The following is an 18,869-nucleotide window of genomic DNA, read 5'->3' as shown; positions in this document are numbered from 1 at the left end:
TTTGATTATGCTTAAAACTGTCGGGGGGCGGGAATGGAGCAGAGAGGCCTTACCGACTGAGGGCAGACGGATAGGCCGACCCGTCCAAAATTGCCCGCAGGCCGGAAGTGGCGGGAACGGGTTTCTGCACCGTCCGTGTTCCCGCTGCATCGGGCATGTACCAACCCGTTACCGACTGGCGGTGACCCCCTTTCTGAAACCCCCACTGGAGTGACGCTGCTGACAGTTTTTCCCAGCGGGAAGCTGTGTGTGGCTGGGCGGCGCGTCCATCCTTAAAGGGGAGGTTGTACGGCCGGCGACTCCATATTATTTTTTATTGACAGCCGACTGCCCACGGGTAAAACCCTCCCTGGTGGCCCAGTGGCCCTAAGTTAAAACTTTGCAGAGTTCACGGTGGCCCTCCCCTTTAACTGAAGGGGCGGGATGTTGTGATGCGTCAGCACGACGCTGAGGACTGGTCGGGACGGCCGACCTACAGCAAGGGCACTTCCGCCCCGCAGCCCCTGAAACACTGCCCCAACCGGAAAAAAACTAAAGTACTGAATATTGCCGGAATCCCCACCCCATGGATTGTGGCAGAGAAAAACTTCGAAAAACGGTAAGTGCGCTCCGTTTGGGGGGGGCTCAATTTCAGCCCCTCGTTCTTTAATAAAATGACTTACAACTGCTAAGACCCTTTGGGTAATCCATGTGTAACCTGCGATCCAAATCTTACACGTCCTTACCCCCATGGAGGAGACGGTGCTGTCCATCATTGGAACACCCATTAATGAGCCCATGGCCAGCAGCGGGGCTGAAACTGAAGATGATGGTCTCCTCATATCTTAACCTCTTATGTCCAATTTCCCTTCATCCTACAATCTCTTCTTATTTACAAGCTGCAGATGGTGTAAGCAAACACCTCTCGCTTCCCCCCTCCACACCCCCCCCAGCTTACCACAACCATACCCTTGTGCCTTTCTCCTTTCAGATACCCAAGAAGTGCAAGCTGGCCAGGCAGTGGAGGAACAGCAAGAAGACAGTGATGATGAATACACATCATCACTCGATTTCACACTTGCAGCCACCAGCTCAGATACTGACACTGTGTGTAATTTAGAGGCAGGATCTGCATGTGGCGAGACACTGAACACAAGTGTCCTGAAGCCAGAGTAGGGTGCAAGGGGACATGCCATTTTACTCGACAGGGGATCAAAAGTATGGTTTGTGGTGGGTAGGCTTCATAGTAAGAGGGATTACTGCATGATACAGAGAGGGTAGATAGAGAGAAACTCATTCTGCCAGTTGGGGAGTCTAGGACTAGGAAGCATAGTCTAAAAATGAGAGCCAGGCGTTTCAGGAGTGAAATTAGGAAACACTTCTACACACAAAGGTTGGTGGAAGTTTGAAACTCTCATCTGCAAATGGCAATTGATTCTAGATCAAATGTTAATTTTAAATTTGAGATTGATAGATTTTTGTTAAGGGATATGGGCCAAAGGTGGGTATATAGAGTTAAGTCACAGATCAGTCATGGTCTAATTGTATGGCAGAACAGGCTTGAGGGGCTCAATGGCCTACTCCTGCCCCTATGTTCCTATTCAGTTGGGTATGGGAGAACCTCGCTGGAGGATGAAGTCGCACATGAGTTCTGCTACAGAGGACTCAGAGGAGGACTTTGATGGGACAGGCTACAGAAGAAGGTTGCTGTGTATACACAATGAAATGCTTGGTGCATTTATAAGCCTGACAGAATGCCTTCGTGCAATATCAAGGAGCAAGGAGGAGTCCAGCACCAAAGTTACCTGGACATTTTGTTCCAGGAGGCAGTCACACCCCTTAGGTTAGGCACTTCAGATTTGGTCCATGGCCAGGGACAGAAGGGTGTGACTACCAGTGAGGCAGGTACAGAAATCCAGAAGGTAACATTGGAAGAGCTTCAACCCTTGCACTTGTCCAACAGGTACAAGGTTCTTGCAGCGTGTGTGGACGAGAGCAGGAACTGCAGGGAGGATGAGCAAACTGACCACAGCACCATAGTACAGGGGCCCATTCAAGTTTGGGGAGTAAAAAGGAATGTAGTAGTGGTAGGGGACAGTATATTTAGGTGAATAGATACTGTTCTCTGCAGCCGAGACCGTGAGTCCCGAAGGCTGAGTTGCCTGCATGGTGCCAGGGTTAAGGACATCTCCTCGGTGCTGGAGAGGAACCTGGAGTGGGAGGGGAAAGATCTAGTTGTCATGGTCCACGTAGGTACCAACAACATAGGTAGCTAAGAAAGCGATCCTGCTGAGGGAGTATGAGCAGCTAGGGGCTAAATTAAAAAGCAGCACCACAAAGGTAATAATCTCTGGATTACTACCTGAGCCATGAGAAAATTGGCACAGGGTCAATAAGAGAGTTGAATATGTGGCTCAAAGATTGGTGTGGGAGAAATGGGATTCAATTCATGGGGCACTGGCACCAGTACTGGGGCAAAGAGGGAGCTGTTCCATTGGGACGAACTTCACTTGAACCATGCTGGGACCAGTGTCCTGGCGAATCAAATAAATAGGGCTGTCGATAGGGCTTCAAACTAAATAGTGGGGGGGGAGGGTTCAAGTTAGGGAAAATTTAGAAAGTTATAGACAAAGGACAAGGCAATAGTGCAGGGTAACAATATGGATAATGATAACCAGAGTGTGACAGGAAGGGACAAAGCGTACAAACATAAGAATGCGCCAACAAATAGATTCAGAGTGGGAAAAAATGGGAAAAATACAAAATTAAAGGCTCTTAAATGCACGCAGCATTCGTAACATGATAGATGATTTGGCGGCACAAATAGAAATAAATGGGTATGATCTGATAGTGGTTGCAAGGTGACCAAGGCTGGGAACTGAATATTCAGGGGTATTTGATATTTCAGAAGGATAGGCAGAAAGGAAAAGGAGGTGGGGTTACTCTGTTAATAAATGGTATCAGTACAGTAGTGAGAAATGATCTTGTCTCGGAAGATCAAGATACAGAATCAGTTTGGGTGGAGATAAAAAATAATAAGGGAAAGAAGTCATTGGTGGGAGTAGTCTATAGGCTCCCTTACAATAGCTACACTGTAGAACAGTGTATAAATCAATAAATAATGGGGGCTTGTAAGAGAGGTACTGCAATAATTGTGGGCGACTTTAATCTTCATGTAGATTGGACAAATCAAATTGGCAAAGGTAGCCTTGAGGACGAGTGTATTCGGGACAGTTGTTTAGAACAATACATTGTGGAACCAACTAGGGAACAGGTTTTTTAGATCTGATAATGTGTAATGTGACAGGATTAATTAATGATCTCATAGTAAAGGATGCTCTAAGGAAGACTGATCATAACATAATAGAATTTCACATTCAGTTTGAGGGTGAGAAACTTGGGTCTGAAACGAGTGTCTTGAACCTAAATAAAGGCAATTACAAAGGTATGAAAATAGAATTGGCTAAAGTGGGAAATAGATTAAAAGGTAAGATGGCAGATAAGCAGTTGCAGACATTTAAAGAGATATTTCATAATTCTCAACAAAGATATATTCCATTGAGAAAGAAAGACTACGAGAAAGATGAACCATCTGTGGGTAACTAAGGAAGTTAAGGATGGTATCAAATTGAAAGAATAGGCATACAATGTCACGAAGATTAATGGTTGGCCAGAAGATTAGGATAATTTTAGAAACCAGCAAAGGATGAATAAAAAAATAATAAAGAGGGAGAAAATAGATTATGAGAGTAAACTACCAAGAAGTATAAAAACAGACAGTAAAAGCTTCTACAAGTATATCAAAAGGAAGAGAGTAGCTAAAGTAAATGTGAGACCCTTAGAGGATGAGACTGGAAAAATAATAATGGGAAACAAGGAAATGGCAGGGACCTTGAACAAATATTTTGTATCTGTCTTCATGGTAGAAGACACTAAAAGCATCACAATAATAGTAGAAAATCAGGGGGGAAACGGGAGGGAGGTAATTAACACAATCATTCTCACTAGAGAAAAAATAATGGGCAAACTAATGGGACTAAAGGCTGACAAGTCCACTGGACCTGATGGCCTGCATCCCAGAGTCTTAAAAGAAGTGGCTGCAATGATAGTGGATGCATTGGTTGTAATCTTCTGAAATTCCCTCGACTCTGGAAAGGTCGCAGCGGATTGGCAAACTGCAAATGTAACGCCCCTATTCAAGAAAGGAAGGAGACAAAAAGCAGGGAACTATAGGCCACTTAGCCTAACATCTATCATTGGGAAAATGTTGGAATCCATTATTAAGGAAGTAGTAGCAGGACATTTAGAAAATCATAATACAATCAAGCAGAATCATCATGGTTTTATGAAAAGGAAATCGTGCTTGACAAATTTATGAGAGTTCTTTGAGGATGTAACGAGCAGGGTGGATAAAGGGGAACCAATAGATGTCATGTATTTTGGATTTCCAAAAGGCATTTGATAAGGTGCCACATAAAAGGTTACGACACAAGATAAGAGCACATGGTGTTGGGGTAATATATTAGCATGGATGGAGGATTGGCTAACTGACAGAAAACAGAGAGTTGGGATAAATGGGTCCTTTTCAGATTGGCACACTGTAACTAGTGGTGTGCCACGGGGATCAGTGCTGGGGCCGCAACTATTTACAATCTATATTAATGACTTGAATGAAAGGACCGAGTATATTGTAGCCAGATTTTCTGATGATGCAAAGATAGGTGGGAAAGCAAGTTGTGAGGAGGACACAAAGAGTCTGCAAAGGGATATAGATAGGTTAAGTGAGTAGGCAAAAATTTGGCAGATGGATATAATGTGGGAAAATGTGAGGTTATCCATTTTGGTAGGGGGAATAGAAAAGCAAAATATTATTTAAATGCAGATAGACTACAGAATGCTGCGGTACAGAGTGATCTGGGGGTCCTCATACATGAAACACAAAATGTTAGCATGCAGGTATAGCAAGTAATTGGGAAGGCAAATGAAATGTTGGCTTTTATTGCAAAACGATGGAGTATAAAAGTAAGGAAGTCCTGCGACAACTGTATAGGGTTTTGCTGAGACCAGACCTAAAGTACTGTGAACAATTTTGGTCTCCTTATTTAAGGAGAGATCTACTTGCATTGGTGGCAGTTCAGAGAAGGTTCACGAGGTTGATTCCTGGGATGAAGGGGTTGTCTTATGAGGAAAGGTTGAGCAGGTTGGACCTCTACTCATTGGAGTTTAGAAGAATAAGAAGTGATCTTGACACCTATAAGATTCTGAGGGGCTTGACAGGGTAGATGCAGAGAGGATGTTTCCCCTCGTGGGGGAATCTAGAACTAGGGGGCATAGTTTCAGAATAAGGGGTCGCCCATTTAAGACAGAGATCATAGAATAGAATCATAGAAGTTTACAGCACAGGAGGCCATTTCGGCCCATCGTGTCCGTGTCGGCCAACAAGAGGCTATCCAGCCTAATCCCACTTTCCAGCACTAGGTCCATAACCCTGCAGGTCACGGCACTTCACGTGCACATCCAAGTACTTTTTAAATGTGGTGAGGTTTTCTGCCTCTACCACCCTTTCAGATAGTGAGTTCCGGACCCCACAACCTTCTGCATGAAGACATTTCCCCTCAAATCCCCTCTAAACCTTTGACCAATTACTTTAAATTTATGCCCCCTGGTTGTTGACCCCTCTGCTAAGGGGAATAGGCCCTTTCTATCCACTATAACTAGGCCCCTCGTAATTTTATACACCTCAATGAGATTTCCCCTCAGCCTCCTCTGTTCCAAAGAAAACAAACCCAGCCTATCCAATCTGTCCTCATAGCTAAGATTCTCCAATCCCAGCAACACCCTTGTAAATCTCCTCTGTACCCTCTCTAGTGCAATCACGTCCTTCCTGTAATGCGGTGACTAGAACTGCACACAGTACTCCAGCTGTGGCCTAACCAGTGTTTTATACAGTTCAAGCATAACCTCTCTGCTCTTATATTCTATGCCTCGACTAATAAAGGCAAGTATTCCGTATGCCTTCTTAACCACCTTATCTACCTGGCCTGCTACTTTCAGGTATCTGTGGACATGCATTCCAAGATCCCTTTTTTCCTCTACACCTCTCAGTGTCCTACCATTTAATGTGTATTCCCTTACCTTGTTAGCCCTCCCCAAATGCATTACCTCACATTTCTCTGGATTAAATTCCATTTGCCACTATTCTGCCCACCTGACCAGTTGATTGATATCTTCCTGCAGTCCGCAGCTTTCTTCTTCATTATCAACCACACAGCTGATTTTAGTATCATCTGCAAACTTCTTAATCATACCCCCTATATTCAAGTCTAGATCACTGATGTATACCATAAAAAGCAAGGGACCTAGTACTGAGCCCTGCAGAACCCCAGTGGAAACATTCTTCCATTCACAAAAACACTCATCAACCATTACCCTTTGCTTCCTGCCTTTGAGTCAATTTTGGATCCAACTGGCCACTTTGCCCTGGATCCCATGGGCTTTTACTTTCATGACCAGTCTGCCATGTATGACCTTATAAAAAGCTTTGCTAAAATCCATATGCATTACATCATAATCACTGCCCTCCACTAATGAGGAGGAATTTCTTCTCTCAGAGGGTCGTGAATCTTTGGAATTCTCTACCCCAGAGAGCTGTGGAGGCTATCATTGAATATATGCAAGGCTGAGAGAGACAGATGTTTGAACTATAGGGGAGTCAAGGCTTAAGGGGAACAAGCAGGAAAATAGAGTTGAGGCCAAGATCAGATCAGCCATGATCTCATTGAAACATAGCAACATAGAAAATAGGAGCAGGAGTAGGCCATTCGGCCCTTCGAGCCTGCTCCGCCATTCAATAAGATCTTGGCTGATCTGATCATGGGCTCAACTCCACTTCCCTGCCCGCTCCCCATAACCCTCACTCCCTTGTCGCTCAAAAATCTGTCTATCGCCACCTTAAATATATTCATTGACCCAGCCTCCACAGCTCTCTAGGGCAGAGCATGCCACAGATTTACAACCCTCTGAGAGAAGACATTCCTCCTCATCTCAGTTTTAAATGGGCAACCCCTTATTCTGAAACTATGCCCCCTAGTTCTAGATTTCCCCACGAGGGGAAACATCCTCTGCATCTATCTTGTCGAGCCCCTCAGTAATATATGTTTCAATAAGGTCACCTCTCATTCTTCTAAACTCCAATGAGTATAGGCCCAACCTACTCAACCTTTCTTCGTAAGTCAAGCCCTTCATCTCAAGAATCAACCTAGTGAACCTTCTCTGAACTGCCTCCAATGCAAGTATATCCCTCCTTAAATAAGGAGACCAAAACTGTACGCAGTACTCTAGTTGTGGCTTCACCAATGCGCTCAACAGTTGTAACAGGACTTCTCTGCTTTTATACTCTATCCCCCTTGCAATAAAGACCAACATTCCATTTGCCTTCCTGATTACTTGCTGTACCTGCATATTAACTTTTTATGTTTCATGTACAAGGACCCCCAGGTCTCTCTGTACTGCAGCATTTTGTAATCTCTCTCCATTTAAATAATAATTTGCTTTTTTATTTTTCCTGCCAATGTGGATAACCTCACATTTTCCCACATTATACTCCAGCTGCCAAATGTTTGCCCACTCACTTAGCCTGTCCTTCTCACAACTTGCTTTCCCACCCATCTTTGTATCATCAGCAAACTTGGTTACATTACACTCGGTCCCTTCATCCAAGCCATTAATATAGATTGTAAATAAATTGTAAATAGTTGAGGCCCCAGCACCGATCTCTGTGGCACCCCACTAGTTACCGTTTGCCAACAAGAAAATGGCCTATTTATCCCGACTCTCTGTTTTATGTTAGTTAGCCAATCTACTATCCATGCTCATATATTACCTCCAACCCCGTGAGCTTTTATCTTGAGCAGTAACCTTTTATGTGGCACCTTATCGAATGCCTTCTGGAAATCCAAATACACCACATCCACTGGTTCCCCCTTGCTCGTTACATCCTCAAAGAACGCCAGCAAATATGTGAAACATTATTTCCCTTTCATAACACCATACTGACGCAGCTTGACCGTATTATGCTTTTCCAAAATGTCCTGCTACTGCTTCCTTAATAATGGATCCAGCATTTTCCCAACGACAGATGTTAGGCTAACTGGTCCATAGTTTCCCGTTTTTTGTCCATCTCCTTTATTAAATAAGGGCATTACATTTGCGATTTTCCAATCCACTGGGAGCTCCCCAGAATCCAGGGAATTTTCATAGATTACAACCAATGCATCCACTATCTCTGCAGCCACTTCTTTTAAGACCCTCGAATACAAGGGGACTTGTCCACCTTTATTCCCATTATTTTACCGAGTACTTTTTCTTTAGTGATAGTGATTGTTTTAAGTTCCTCCCTCCCTATAGCCCCTTGCTAATGCCCTTGCTGTTGCCTGTTGGCCAGCCAGCCCAGACTGCCTCCACCCATGCCGAGAAGATGCAGTCTACAGCCGTGCCTTCTAGGCCCAGAGCTGCTTGAGGTTGTTCTCCAAGGCCATCTGCAGTCTCCTCCACTGAAAGTCAGCAGACTTCCACCAGCCATGCTGCAGCCACTGAGGTAGCACTAGGACAGACAAAGGCACATGCAAGATTTATGGCAAAATTTAATTTATAAATTTGGTTTGGCATTTTTATTTTGTGGTGGCTTTTATTTTGGCATTGTGGCCAAGCGGACATGATGATGGTCAGTGACAGAGCAAAGTTAAGGTGTGAGACTGTTGGTGAATAGGGAAATGGGACTGTTGGTGAATAGGGAAATGGGGTTGCGGTTACTGGTATTGCACTCAAATTTGTACTTCACGAACAGACTGAGCAGAAAGGGGCTATCTAGATTGCCATCTCCCTTCCTGCTCCTGCTCCTCCTCAGTTCTTCGCCATATATATGATGGCAAGGGCTGCGCCCTCGTGATGGCGAGGTTGTGCAGCATGTAGCAGACCACCACGAATCTTGACACCTGCTCTGCCGAGTACTGCAGGGCTCCTCTAGAGCGGTCCAGGCAGCGAAAGCATTGTTTTAGCTCACAAATGGTCTGTTCTATCACATTCCGTGTGGCAGCACGGCTTTCATTGTATGCTGCGCACATGTTATGAGTTATGAGCCATGTCATCAGCGGAAAGCCCTTTTCACCCAGTAGCCACCCTTTGGTTTGTCATGGTGGCTCAAATGCAGCGGACTGGGCAGAATGAAGGCATGGTGACTGCTGCCAGAATACCAAGCAGTAATCTGCATGATTCACTGCCAGTGGTTGCACACCAGCTGGACGTCGAGGGAATTTTTGGTTCCGATATATGGCAGTGTTGACACATGGGGCCTGCAAAGCGACGTGCGTGCAGTCAATGGCACTTTGCACCATGGGGAAGCCTGCAATTATAGCGACCCGTGTGCTCACTCCACCTTCTACTCTGTGGCAAGAGAGAATGAAATATAGTTAGCCTACTTTGAATAAAGAGCCTCAGTGATTTCTCTTACACAACAGTGGATGGCAAACTGTGAGATCTTGTGAATATCTCCAGTTCCAACCTGGAAATATCTGGACACATTAAAGTTCATCACCACGGGAATATCTCCCTCTCGTACTCCTCCCTCTTCCAGCAGCTTGTCCTGCTCTGCATGGCCTGTGCTCATTCTCCAAGTCATGCTGTATTCCAAGGGGAATGCCTCGTAATGCACCCATGTCTGGGACCAACTTGTTTGTTTAGAAGCCTTGAAGATCAGGAAAATGTCCTTCAGCACCTGCCACACCACTCCCTGTAGACATTTGCAACTTCGAATTACTATGGACAGCACCAAATGCTTGTAGAATCATACCAACAGCCAGAAGAAATCAACTAGTAACTAACCTGTAAGTAGTTGCTAATCCCTTTAAATAGCGCTGGTGGAAGTCCTTTCTGCTGCTTAACACATGTTCAGCCATGCGAGGTTCAGATACGGCGCTGGCTGGAGCATTAAGTTCCAAAATGGCACTGCTGATATCAAATCAGCATGACGCCTTGATCTGCCTGCTCTGCAAAACTCCAGCCAACATTAGCCACACACACATTAACGCCCTCATGAATATGGCGTCCAGCACGATTCATGGGAGAGGTGTGTGAGCACACTTCGGATGCCATTTTGGTACCAAAACAGTACCCCGTAGTAACAATATAAATATATCAGCATTCAAACAGTACTTGAGGGATTATCACCCAGTAACCACATCTCTGTTAACTGATAATAATTGCATATATCTCATTAAAGCTGTCCATTAAAAAGGAGTTAGAAATATGACAGTTGTATGCATGCAGGAATGTTAATTGTGTCACCCTCAGTATCCAATGTGTTCAATTATATGCTTAGATTTTTACTGCTAAATTCAACTTCTACCACAAAATGCCCAGGGCAGAATGTAAAAATATTATTCTGGTATTTCATAGTAATGAAAATGACACCAGCTCCTTGCATAAGATATTCATTTTCTAATCTCTTAATTATAAATGAATGAAATAAGTCTTGTGTACTTCATTGATTGCTAAGAAAACTGGACATTTTAAAAATATTTTAAGTGGGTGCAAGCAAATGGCAAGCAGCATGCAGTCACTATAACTCCTGAGCTGTGCAGAATCTGAACCTGTATCGAAACATCACCAGTCCAAACCTGCTCATTTATTCATGCTCCAGTTGTATCCTGTTGTGCGGCAGTAAGGCTCGAGAGATCAGACTGAACAATGTTGACTGAATCCAAGCTCAGACTGCTGGTTCCATAATTTAGAAATCAGGGGCCCAAGTTTTGGGCCGCGCCTAAAACGGCGCAGCCCGGACCTGGACGCCCATTTTTCGCGCCAGAAAGTGCGCCTAAAAAAAACTTACCTATTCTCCGGCTCCCTGCAGGTCCTCTGGAGCTGGGCGTGGCGCAGCACGAGCTGTCGGGGGCGGAGCTAGGTCCCTGCCCTGAAAACAGTGCCGGGACCTCTGCACATGCGCGCTACAGTGGGCATGCATGTGCAGTAGCTCCAGGCGCCCAAAACTGTGGGAGGGGCCCGAAGCACGCAGCCCCTAGCCCTGGCCGAATGGCCTCACTGGGGCTGCATCGATAAGGCTCCTCCCACCCAACCCGACCCCCGCTCTTCCCCCCGCCTCCGGACCTCCGCGACTCGACCTCTGCTTACCTCCCCCCCCCCCCCCGGACATCCGCGACTCCCCCCCCCCCCCCCCCACCGAGACCTGACGCCACCTACCTGTAAATCCAGCCCGAAGTCTTGGGCCTTCCCCGCACCCCCCTCCTTCCCTCCCTCCCTCCTCTCTCCTTCCCTCCCTCCCTCCTCTCTCCTTCCCTCCATCCTCTCTCCTTCCCTCCCTCCCTCCTCTCTCCTCCACCCTCCCTCCTCTCTCCTCCCCTCCCTCCTTCCTCTCTCCTCCCCTCCCTCCCTCCTCTCTCCTCCCCTCCCTCCCTCCTCTCACCTCTCCTCCCTCCCTCTTCTCCATCCTCTCACCCTTCTCCCCCTCTCCCCCCCTCTCCTCCTTCCCCCTTCTCCTCCCCCCCTTCTCCTCGCCCCTCCTCTCCTCCTCCCACCCCACCCCCCTCCTCCTCCTCCTCCCCCTCCTCCCCCCCACCTCCTCCTCCTCCCCCCCACCCCCACCCCCCTCTACCTCCCTCCTCCTTCTCTCCCCCCCACCCCCTTCTCCCCCTCCCCCCTTCTCCCCTTCTCCCCCTCCCCCCACCCCCCTTCTCCCCCTCCATCCCCTTCTCCCCCTCCCCCTCCCACCCCCCTTCTCCCCCTCCCCTCGCTGTCAGAAACACAGACACTGACAGACAGAGAGTGAGAGACACACACACAGACAGACAGAGAGATAGAGACACTGACAGAGACACACTGGGGGGTCTGTCCCAGCACGCTGTTGGAGGACTCCCGGTGCTGCAGTCGGTAAGTAGAAAATGTTTTATTTATTGATTTTTTCCAAAAAAATTATTTTTTATTAATTTTTTTTGATTGATTTATTGGTTGATTTATTGATGTATTTATCATTTATTATTGATGATGGCTCTTTATTTATAAAACTGAAGTGTTTAATGTTTGTAAACTTCCCTTTAAACCCCCTCCCCCATTCCCTACGCCTAATTTGTAACCTACGCCTGATTTTCTAAAGTGTAGACAAGGTTTTTTCGAACGTACAAAAATCTTCACTTACTCCATTCTAAGTTAGTTTGGAGTAAGTTTTCACTGCCTAAACTTTGAAAACAGGCGTAAGTGGCCGGACACGCCCCCTTTTGAAAAAAAAATTCTGTTCCAAAGTGAAACTGTTCTAACTGACTAGAACTGGAGCAAACTAAATGCCGAAAATTCAAATTTCTAAGATACTCCATTCTAAACCAGTTGCTCCAAAAAAACAGGAGCAACTCAGGCCAAAACTTGGCCCCCAGAATCCTAATTTGGATTCAGGTTATCATCATCATTATTGAAATTGTAATCTCCCTTATTTAGAACTCAAATTTAGATTCAATTTTTGAATACGATCTATCTGAGATCTGAACTAGATTCTGATTGTGACCTGCATTCTCAGTAACCTAAATTCAGATGGAGATCATCTCTTGAAGGACACTAATGAAAGATGTTGTTTTGAATGTTTGGAAATCTAAATCATTCTTTGCACTTGGATTCCTGAGTATTTTTTATCTGTGTTATTTACAGAAATATTCAATAAATCAAGTGAGTTACAGTCTTTTTATTCAAGGGGACTAAAAATCACCAGGTGCCGGATTCCTGCATAAGTGCCAGGATGTATTTACCTAACTCATCCAGTGCTGACCTCACCTAGGTTGGAGGGAGTCACGGGAACATCTCAGGGAGTGAGGTGGGGCGGCGACGCAAAACAGGCGGTATCACATCAGTTGCTCGTTATATGTCCTGATTGATATTCAGTTTCACTGATTTCAGTATCACGCCTTTCTTATAACGGGCAGCAAGCACGATTTCATCTGTTTTGCGTGTCCATCCATGTCTAATTTCACCCCCTCTCACTTTTTATGCCCCCTGCGGTTCTTTGCGCCACTAGGGACACGTCTAGGGCACCCACATATCCCATGGAGCTGAGAATACTGGTTGAAGTCAACTCACTTTGGGGAGGGAGGTTGCACCGCCTCCCCCATCCACTGAAAAAAAAGTTTTAGCTGTCTGGCGGCCAAGGGGTCAAAATAATTCTACTGTTGAAAAAATTCTTAGGAGGCCTCAAGCCTCAAGCCTCAAGGTGGACCCCAACGCTGCCATTCTTGAGGCCAGTATGCCGCTTACCGATCACCCACCTAAGATCACCCAGGCCGGGCTCACGGGTACTCCTGACACTGGGATTCCCTTTCCCTGATCCCAGTCGTTATGCTGCTCATTTTGCTATGGGTGGGGAATTCCCTTGCAAAAAATAGGTCCCAACGTATCTGGGCCGCAGTCTAAATTCTGACTCTTCAAGTGAACATTTGCCGAAGTTACAGCGGGAGTGCACTGCAAGGGACCCAAAGTGTGTTTTACACCATTCCCTGTTGTGGTACAAGACTCGTGTACATCTTGTCAGTTTGTTAATGTTCCTTTCACTTTCCTGGCAGGGCGGAGACCTGTTTGATGCCATTACATCATCGACTAAGTACACAGAGCGGGATGCCAGTGCAATGGTGTACAACCTGGCTTCTGCACTCAAATATTTGCACAGCCTCAACATTGTCCACAGAGATATCAAGCCAGAGAACTTGTTGGTATGTTATTAATTCTGGAGGAAGGATACGGCAGCTGATTTTATTGCTGCAGGGTGCATGTGTCGAGTGAGCAACAAAATGTCAATGCTCATTTTACCTGTAATGAATGCAGTTTGCAAACTATGGTCTGTTTTGCTAATCCATCGTGTGTGGAATAAATCTGATATTAGTTGCAATATTTTAGCACTGGGTGGGTGTGGGCTTTGTAGAACACTGAGGTTGGGAAATTGCGTAGCGCCTGGAGTGGTTGCATCGTGAGGCAGGACTTCAGCCCGCCTCGCGAAATTGGGGTTACCGCCCTGAGAGGAAGTGGAGAGCAAAAAAATGCACTCCACTTCCTCTCTAGGGCACTAATCAGGGCCTGGACGAAATAAGATGGGGCGCAGCACTACGCACTGGGCCGCGTAGCGCTGCCACGTAGGGGGGCACTCCCTTCATTAAAGGGGAGGGCCAAGCAGCAGTCTCTGCGGGGCCCTACCTGGACCACCAGGGAGCGGGGTGCCGTGGCATCAGCGAGTGGAAAACAGAAAAATCAATTTTTCTCAACAAAACTATTGACTTGACATTGTCAGCACTAAAAATAAAAAACAATGGGTACAATTTTCATAGTTGTTGCAAAACTGTCAGTTGGCTGCACAGCACACTTGGCGCCCCTGTCCTGCATTGTTGCTGCCGTGAGGCCTGAGCCAGTTGAGGCCTCGACCTCATCTGAATGTATCATAGAAACATAGAAAATAGGTGCAGGAGTAGGCCATTCGGCCCTTCGAGCTTGCACCACCATTCAATATGAACATGGCTGATCATGCAGCTTTAGTACCCCATTCCTGCTTTCTCTTCATACCCCTTGATCCCTTTAGCTGTAAGGGCCACATCTAATTCCCTTTTGAATATATCTAACGAACTGGCCTCAGTAACTTTCTGTGGTAGAGAATTCCACAGGCTCACAATTCTCTGAGTGAAGAAGTTTCTCCTCATCTCGGTCCTAAATGGCTTACTCCTTATCCTTAGATTGTGACCCCTGGTTCTGGACTTCCCCAACATCGGGAACATTCTTCCTGCATCTAACCTGTCCAGTCCCGTCAGAATTTTATCTGTTTCTATGAGATCCCCTCTCATTCTTCTAAATTCCAGTGAATATAAGCCTAGTCGATCCAGTCTTTCTTTGTATGTCAGTCCTTCCATCCCAGGAATCAGTCTGGTGAACCTTCGCTGCACTCCCTCAATAGCAAGAATGTCCTTCCTCAGATTAGGAGATCAAAACAGTACACAATATTCAAGGTGTGGCCTCACCAAGGCCCTGTACAACTGCAGTAAGACCTGCATGCTCCTATACTCAAATCCTCTCACTATCCAGTGAGCTGCATGCACCAAACCAGTCGCCAGCCTCCTACATGGATTCAGATGACAGTATGGGCCTGGGGAGAAGGAAAGTGATCCTGGTCGGGAGGGGCAGGGGGGTGGAGCGCCAATAGGCTGGTACTCCCACTCCTCCTGGCCCACAAAAGTAAAAGATAATCCTTGAAGTACCACTTCTTAGGCTGCTCAATGCTTGTATAAATGGGCAGAGCATGTGTTGTGCTCAAATATATTTCAAAATTGCAATCTGTGGTCTTTCAGGCTGCTATTGCCCCATTCACGCCAGGCAGCCACAGTTAAAATCGGCCCCAATTTATCCACACACTGTCCAGTTCTGACTCTATCTGGTTACAGTGATTCTGTCGTTTCACGTATTTCATATGACAGTGAAGGGCTTTAGGGCATCCTGAGGACGTGAAATACATTGTGTAAATGCAATTCTTTCTTTCTTACCTGTTCCTTTGTGTATTACTCGACATTTGTCAACATTAAATCCATCTGCCATATCTCAATCTATCCACAAAATTGGTCCAAATCTCCTTTTTTGAATATTGGATCTATATTTGCCATCCTCCAGTATGTATGAAGCTCTGAAAAATAACAGCAAAGGCATCATTAGTTTCCTTCTTTCACTTCCTTGAGGATTCTATGATGTGTCCCATCTGGCTAAACTTCTTTGCACATATTTAATCCTTCCAGTTTTTGTACAACACATTCTTTGCCATGTGCTATAGGTCACTCTGCCCCATTCACTATGACTAGAATTTGCCTACAGTCCTCCTTTATCAAAACTGATGGGAAAATTAATTCAGTGTGTTACCTATTTTATTCTTTAATGGACTCACCTGCTCTTTGACCCTCCTAGTGGTGCCTTTTCCTGCTGCCTTCTGCAATTTGGCTCTCTTTTTATAATCTTTCCTTAGTTATCCTCAATTGCCTTTTGTAGGGGTCCCAATCCACCCTATTCTGTGCTTCTTTGAATGAGTATTTTATATTCTTTCTTGCCTCTTAATTAAACCAATGCAGTATAGGCTTTTGCTGTGCTTATTTTTTCAACTGAATATACTAACTTTTCTCATCCCATATTACAGCCTTAAGTACATTCCATATTTTTCTCTGTTCTATTTTTAAGTGTGGTTTCCAATTAATATTACCAAAGTCTTCTTACAGCTCCAAAGGCGTTAGTGTCACACTTAATGACAATGTTGCCTTGTAATGAAGCTCCAGTAGTTTTACTTAATGTGTGCTTAATGATTTGACTATTACTGTGAAGCATGTCCACTTGTAGAAGCAGGCACCATTTCACAGTCTGGATAAAGAAGGACCAAGTATAGTACTGGCAGTTTGGAGCCAGCTCTGAATCCCAGCAGCACTCAGTACTCAGACCATCATGTAAACACTGACAATTACTGCAGCATGTCTTGTAGTTTGTACTGCACTTCATGAGTACCGCACTGAACCTTCCTTTCAATGCAGAAAGACTTTTGGTTGAATTGCTGATTTGTTTTCATGGAAAACAGATGGAATTATAGATTGTGATCCCTAAAACACCAGCAAAGATCCCAGACGCCCATGCAATTTGACTTGTTCAATCACTATAAACTAATGTCCCTACAGATAGCACTTGCCATTGATTTTCTGCCAAGTCACTGTAGTTATGAGGCAGCTGCAGAGATCTAAGACCATTCTAGAAAATAATTGCAGGCTCCCTTTGGCAGTAGCTAAGCCTAAAAATATCTTGATGTTCACAGTGTCCCAGCTGTGTGCTGCGAGTGAGTCCTGCTGATGTGACCAACTTAGTTCCTTTCATTTTACCAGAGTAAGCAGCAGTCTCTATTGTTTCTCCCACAGAATTTAATACTTCATATTAATTTGTCAGTATTCATGTTGGTTCCTGTTTCAGGAAAACTGCATACCCCAATTAATCTATTGTTTAAATGGAGCATACGCAATATGAGCATACAACACTGAGAAATACATTTTTCAGGGTTTTTTAAATTATTCTTCTTTGGGATAAATACAGGGGTTGAGGGAAATACTTCCAAATCTTGACTCCATTAGATTGTAATTGAAAACGTTAAAATAATTTCCGCAGAAGTTCCCTTGATCTCCCGCTATAGCTTCAGTGGAAGACCGACAGATACCCCTCCAGAAACAGCGGGAATGGCTATTTGCGCCGTTTCTGTGGGATTTCTGCTGATCTTCCGCCAAGGTTATGGGGTCTGGATCAACAGAAAGGTAATTGCAGAGCTGTGCAATCTGCTGCCGGGCACCTGCAGCTACCGTATCAGTTTCCTGGTATCAGTGTTCGTGCAAGAAGCTGCTAGCTCTCCTAGTGGTCGAAATTCGGTTGTTAACATCTGCTGATAATGCCCAAGGGAGGCCGATAAAAGGCCCAGCGACTGAGAGCGGCGGGAGTTCGTCGAGGAGCGGGAGGTCGGAGGGACGCCTATAAAAGGCCCAGCGACTGAGAGCGGCGGGAGTTCGTCGAGGAGCGGGAGGTTGGAGGGAGGCCTATAAAAGGCCCAGCGACTGAGAGCGGCGGGAGTTTGTCGAGGAGCCAACTGGTGCAGGGAGAGAAGGCAGAAAAGAAGTAGAAAGAAATTGAAGGGTGATGTCACAGCCAAGGGGGTAAGTGATTGGCTGGTGATTGGTGAGTAGTTTTTCTTTTCCTTTTCCTTATCAGCAGGTAACCTTTATCATTGTTGTTGCCAAATTAAGTTAATCTAGGGGTTAAGTCATGGCAGGAGAGCTCGGACACGTGTCATGCTCCTCCTGTGCTATGTGGGAACTCAGGGACGCTTTCAGTGTCCCTGACGACTACATGTGCAGGAAGTGTATCCTGCTGCAGCTCCTGACAGACCGGATTGCGGCACTGGAACTGCGAGTGGATTCACTCTGGAGCATCCGCTTTGCTGAGGATGCCGTGAATAGCATGTTTAGTGAGTTGGTCATACCGCAGATAAAGGTTACACAGACATATAGGGAATGGGTGACCAACAGGAAGATCAGTGGAAGGAAAGTAGTGCAGAGGTCCCCTGCGGTTATCCCCCTCCAAAACAGATACACAGCCTTGGGTGCTGTTGGGGGGGTGACTCATCACGGGAGGGCAGCAGCAGCCAAGTCCATGGCACCGTGGGTGGCTCTGCTGCCCAGGAGGGCAGGAAAAAGAGTGGGAGAGCTATAGTGGTAGGGGAGCCTATTGTAAGGGGAATAGATAGACGTTTCTGCGGCCGCAATCAAGACTCCACGATGGTATGTTGCCTCCCTGGTGCAAGGGTCAAGGATGTCTCGGAGCGGTTGCAGGACATTTTGGAGGGGGAGGGTGAACAGCCAGTTGTCGTGGTGCATGTAGGTACCAACAATATAGGTAAAAAAACGGGATGAGATCCTACAAGCTGAATTTAGGGAGCTAGGAATTAAATTAAAAAGTAGGACTTCAAAGGTAGTAATCTCAGGATTGCTACCAGTGCCACGTGCTAGTCAGAGTAGGAATCGCAGGATAGCTCAGATGAATACGTGGCTTGAGGAGTGGTGTAGAAGGGAGGGATTCAAATTCCTGGGACATTGTAACCGGTTCTGGGGGATGTGGGACCAGTAAAAACCGGACGGTCTGCACCTGGGCAGGACTGGAACCAATGTCCTAGGAGGAGTGTTTGGTAGTGCTGTTGGAGAGGGGTTAAACTAATATGGCAGAGGGATGGGAACCTATGAAGGGAGACAGAGGGAAGTAGAATGGGGGCAGAAGCGAAAGATAAAAAGAAGAAAAGTAAAAGT

General features: G+C 45.8%; 1 protein-coding gene across 1 annotated transcript in view; it reads left to right on the top strand.

Moving 5' to 3' along the window:
• Positions 1-18,869, top strand: part of dclk2a (doublecortin-like kinase 2a) — a 640,305-nt gene that overhangs the window by 519,611 nt on the left and 101,825 nt on the right. Inside the window, exon 10 of the mRNA XM_070871479.1 lies at positions 13,590-13,736. Coding sequence (XP_070727580.1) covers positions 13,590-13,736 — 147 coding nt within the window. The remainder of the gene's footprint in view (positions 1-13,589; positions 13,737-18,869) is intronic.

Source organism: Pristiophorus japonicus, chromosome 2, assembly GCF_044704955.1.
Source record: "Pristiophorus japonicus isolate sPriJap1 chromosome 2, sPriJap1.hap1, whole genome shotgun sequence".
Lineage (NCBI taxonomy): Eukaryota > Metazoa > Chordata > Chondrichthyes > Pristiophoridae > Pristiophorus > Pristiophorus japonicus.
The sequence above is the reverse complement of the archived record's forward strand: the minus strand, read 5'-3'. Positions and strand labels throughout refer to the sequence as shown.